Source organism: Dipteris shenzhenensis, chromosome 23 (genome assembly GCF_047967505.1).
Source record: "Dipteris shenzhenensis isolate YYH24624 ecotype China chromosome 23, Dip_SZ_1.0, whole genome shotgun sequence".
Taxonomy (NCBI): Eukaryota; Viridiplantae; Streptophyta; class Polypodiopsida; order Gleicheniales; family Dipteridaceae; genus Dipteris; species Dipteris shenzhenensis.
Window position 1 is genome coordinate 52461097 of NC_141618.1, and position 4938 is coordinate 52466034.

Sequence of the window (4938 nt, forward strand, 5' to 3'; positions counted from 1 at the left end):
GCATCTCTCACAAGGTCCAGCACAAGATCGTGCTCTCTGCTTCCTTTTATTCACATCGACTAACTCCATCCTTCTCTGAGGAGCACACATATGGGTCTTGACAAAAAACCCAGCTTCTATTCTTCTTGTGCTCCGGAAAGCTGCAGTTTCTTGCCCAAAAATGGTTAATATTTCCAAACATGAGTGGCCTCCAGAAGCGGTCACTTCCTAAATATCCATAGAGATATGAGATCTTCTAGAACCCCTAAAGCTGGGTGCATGTGGATCCCCGTTGGGCCTAAAATGGATGGACAACCAATTTCACATTAGCAGGAACAGTGCCCATGAATTTCTTAATAAAAAAGACTACAAACTGATAAATATTGGTACCCTGGATACATGGCATAAATCTGGGTATGAATAGATGACCACAAAACTATCATATGGCAAGAACTGAACTATAGAAACAAAATCAGGATATCAAAAAAGGCTGCATCAACGGAAGTTCTGATATAACCGGTGATTTAACCAACAGTAGATCTTGCCATCTGAGGGATTCCCCCTTAAACCTCCAGTCACTTGTGTACCTAGCAACAAGCTGCGGTCGAATTTCTTTGTTTGGGACAGATTTTTCACCAACAAATGTCTTAAACCTGTAACAAAACCTCAATAAACAAGGGCAAATCATTTTCACCTCTTTTGGAGCAGCAAACATGTCAAAAACCAGCTGATGATGGCGCCACAAGCTGACAAAAATGCTGGAGAGGAATAGCGAGTTGACTTCACCTGTTTTTAAGGCGGTTTTCAACCAAAACGAGCCCAATAATAGCTCCAAACTGACAACTACTGCTGTACGAATTCATTCCGCCACTTTCCTTGCAAATTTCCTTGCTGTTTGAACAAACGGAGTGACCCTGAACTGAATCAGATACTGGCTGGAACAAAAACGAGCTATTTGCAGGTACAAACTTGAGAGATTCCAGCCAAAGATGACTGGAGCAAGCGGGACAGGCTCGATGTCTCAAGTTTGAAGTCACAAAGCTGAAGGAAGGCAACCTAAGCTTGAGTGACGAGCTAGAACTCACAAGTGGAAGCACCTGCGATGGAAATCTCAACTTGCTCTTCTGGGAACTTGGCTTTGATACCACATGCTGAAACCGTTCCAGAAGCAAGCACACAAATCTCAAGCAGTAAGCAAGAAAGAGAGACTGCAAGTACAATGAGAATTCCAAAAGTGCAGAGCTTGAATGTTCTAGTTATCTGAAATGAGAGTATGTCATGACTGGTTTATATACTAAGCCCATAAAGTGATGACATTGCACAGATATAAAGATATGGTACATTTCCATTGCACAGATATAAAGATATGGTGCATTTCCATTGCAATACCCTACTGCAGTGATACCCAGGCCGCCACCCTTTCAAGCCAACGTACATGCAAAGCTTCCTCATCTATGTATCATGGTCCCTTCATTGCTTCAGTACGTACATGGAAACTCAGTAAAACTGTCAGCCATTGGACTGAACTTAAACATAGCATGCCTGAAAATTAAACTAATCATCATGAACATATATATAACAAAATGTTTGTCACAAGACTCGCAAACGACTTGTATATTCCTCTCTTCGATGCATATTTCCTTCTGAACGTGATCCATTTTGAACATCATGGACCCATTATGTACATGTAGTTGTCCAACAAATACTTCAGGCAACACAAAAAGGGAGCTCAACCCAGAATGACCAAAATTACAAAAAGGGTTAGGCTGTAGCCAGAGAAAAACACTGCTACTGCACTAAGACCAGACACTATTCCGAGCTAAGGACCCTTACAGCTCGCAACACTCTTATAATCTGCTCCAGTACCTGTTTCAAAACCTCGACCATACTCTTACCAAACATCACCCTATTTCTTGTGAAGCAAAGAGCTAGCTGCCACACATCCACAATTTCCAAAGAACGGTTCACATGGCCTTTTGGAACGGTTCACAAGACCTAAGTGCACGATCCTCCATCTCCCCTTCAAGTAAGAACCCCTCATCATATGCTCATCTCTAAACGCCTCAGCCAAAGCTGCCCTATCACCTGCAAGGCCAAAAGAAACGAGTTACTTCCTCCTTCCCAGTGCAACTGAAGACACATCTATCTGTCATCCTGCAAGCTAACATGTTTCTGACCGGTACCTACTTGAGTACATACTTTAGCTAAGATCAAGCAAATATGAGGCAAATTGGAGATGACAAGGTAAACCAAAATTTTAACCAACAAGAAGCAGATTCAAGGTTCATGCTGTCGCTTCACCTTCGGGAGATGATATTTCGCATCCTGAGATGCATTGAATCGTGCTTAGCCACCATGATCTCATTAATGTGGTTTAGAAGACCAGGCTCCTGTCTTCCATACGTCACAAGCCACTCATCCATCACCAATTCTTTGGCCTTCCCTTCGAGCTTTACAAACCCTCCTTCCACTCGAAACCCGATTACACTCCATCGTATCATGTGTACACCTGTGCTAATATAGCCAGGTGCAGTATCGTGAATAGCTTCCATCATATCCACCACTGACGGTACCATGACTCTCGTAGTCTCGTCAAGGCCTTCAATTCTGCCCTTGTTTATGTAGGAAAAGTAGACATGCTGGTACGAAGTCCTGATCCAACGCTGCTGCTCGTGAGAAAGACGGTTCAAGGTTCGCAACTCCTGCTCCACTTGCCTTGCAATCTTGCAAGCTTCGAGACTGCTAATCTGTCCTGTTTCTACTAAGACCTTTATTCTCTCGTTTACGTCTTGAAACCTTCTCTCTAGTCTCCTCTCGAGCAAGCACCTTGGGCAAGTGCAAGAAAATCCCCAACACTCCCTGATACGGTCATTTCTGTGAACTGCAGGTTGAAATGGATCGATATACGATAAAACGAGCTCCTCGCCTGCAGCAATGTTCTTGGCTGCACGAACAAATGCAGCTGGGCCAACCATGTGCATGGAAACGTTAGGAATGCAAGAATGATTCATGAAAGCAGGTAGCACCCACAGACCAGCGAAATCTGTACTCTCATCGAGGTAAGGTACGTGAAAGCCAAAGCTGTGAGTTCCCACAATCTTCTTTATCCCTGGTACGTCCATCTTCAGAGAAGGGTCGTCATCAGCCCAATCACAATTTGCGCGGAACAGGCTAACATCAGGAATCTGTGTTCGGTCGATCAACACACTCACTTGCTTCACTGCCCTGCGAGAAGCCATACATCCACGCACAATCATCGCCTCCAATCGTCCAGGTCCTCCCGGGTACACCACCGCCAGGGCATTGGAGACAAAGATGAGCTCCCCCGGTTCCAAATCTTTCATGGCATACAGTGCTCTTCCTCTCCCATCCGATCTGCCTAGCTTGACCGCGCCCACGAAGCTGCTGCATTCAGGAATGCTCTCCTTGGCTTCATGGCTTCGGAGGTAATCTGAAATATCATACACTCCGCTGCGGCTCTGCTCCAATAGTTTCGAGTATCTGTTGCATGCTACTTCGCAGTCGTTGCATTTGTCAAGGATAGGTTGCAGGCATTCGCATGCTCGGCTATGTTCTTCCAAGCCACAGAGGGCTCGACTCTTCCTCATTAAGCTCTTCAAATGCGAAGGACACAGCTCCAACGCCTTCTCGGCATCCTCAAGCGCAGCTTCAAAGCGACCTAGCTTCAGCCACGCTTCTGCCCTGTTGGAGTTCGCAGCTACGAGGCCGTCAATTTCTTGGGAGCGGTGGATGGCTTCTGTGTACAACATCGCCGCTTTGAAGAACTCGCCCTTGGAGAAGGCCTTGTTGCCTTCCGCGCGGATGTCCACAGGATTATCTGAGCTCGTCCTGAACCCAAGGAACTCCAAAAGAGCAGGGTTATCTACCTCCAAAGACCAATCTATCTCGTCGCTTCGATCGAGGAGGGCGAAACATGGTTCGTTGATTCTCAACCTTGTGCCTCTGGGGAACCAGAGACTTGCGTCGCGCTCCTCCGAGGCGAAATTGTGAACATACAACGCGACTCTCAGGCCCTCGCTCTCGAACACCTGCGCGACGGACATTTTTCCAGGACTGGAGTCGAAGACTGGATCCTCTGCGAGAAATCCTTCGTGCAGAACGCGCCCGGAGAAACGATGCTCCGCATCATGCTTGCGATTCTTCTGCTTCTTCCACTTCGTCACCAGCAGGTCCTTGCATTCAGCCAAGCGCATTTTGTTCGACATCTTTCTCCTTTGGCATGGACGGAAATATGAACGGAGGTAACCAGCGGAACAGTACCTCGGACGGTACGTTGTGTGTATATATTAAGGCTACGTTCACACCAAAAATCCTAGTCAGCTATATATTGGCGCCAAAGAATGAATTATTATTTGGCACACACGGCCTGCACAAATGATTATCTATTGGCTCGTTACGTTTCTCCAAGCTGTAGACAGGGAGGTCCATCTAGCGGGTCTAGTTTCTCCACGCTTTAGACAGGGCGTGCAGAAACGATTATCTACTGGCGCCAGGGTGAGGCTGGGGGCGAGGGGAGGTCCGTCCACCACTGATTACAATTTGATTGGATGCCAAATTCATCAAATGCTTGTGTCTCGTCTACGGCATCCGATTGGTCTGAACCCGCCCTAAGAGAGCATTCTTACATTTGATGTGTCTTTCCATCCTGGAGCAAGTAACTACTAACTTGAAATTGAAGCTAAATCCTATTATTTTATCAATTGTTTAAGGAAAAAAGAGAATGAGTAAAATAGTGAATATGAGACGCGACACAAGTCCGTTAGGACCCGATCCTCCCTGCAAATGTCAAGGGTGGTGATTTTGTGATGTCCATATTTTGGAAGCTAAAGTCCAACAAATACATGAATAAGGCGATACAATAACTGATCTTCATTGCAGTTTTAACAATATTGTCACATGGACTACAACCATATGAATAAAGGTGTTGTCATCCTTCAA

The 4938-nt window shown here is 45.7% G+C and overlaps 1 protein-coding gene across 1 annotated transcript; it reads right to left on the reverse strand.

Annotated features, from left to right (window-relative positions):
* Positions 1-1953: 1953 nt before the first annotated feature.
* LOC147887538 (methyltransferase FGSG_00040-like) lies at positions 1954-4284 on the reverse strand. Its single transcript, XM_087394786.1, has 2 exons — positions 2281-4284; positions 1954-2064 (listed from the first exon to the last, which is right to left on the reverse strand). Exons 1-2 carry the CDS (start codon positions 4203-4205, stop codon positions 2061-2063), a joined length of 1929 nt encoding a protein of 642 aa, XP_087250912.1. The 5' UTR covers positions 4206-4284; the 3' UTR covers positions 1954-2060.
* Positions 4285-4938: the final 654 nt, after the last annotated feature.

Bases quoted from the DNA above. Each gene is read 5' to 3' on its own strand.
- LOC147887538 (XM_087394786.1), bottom strand. From the start codon at position 4,205: ATGTCGAACAAAATGCGCTTGGCTGAATGCAAGGACCTGCTGGTGACG.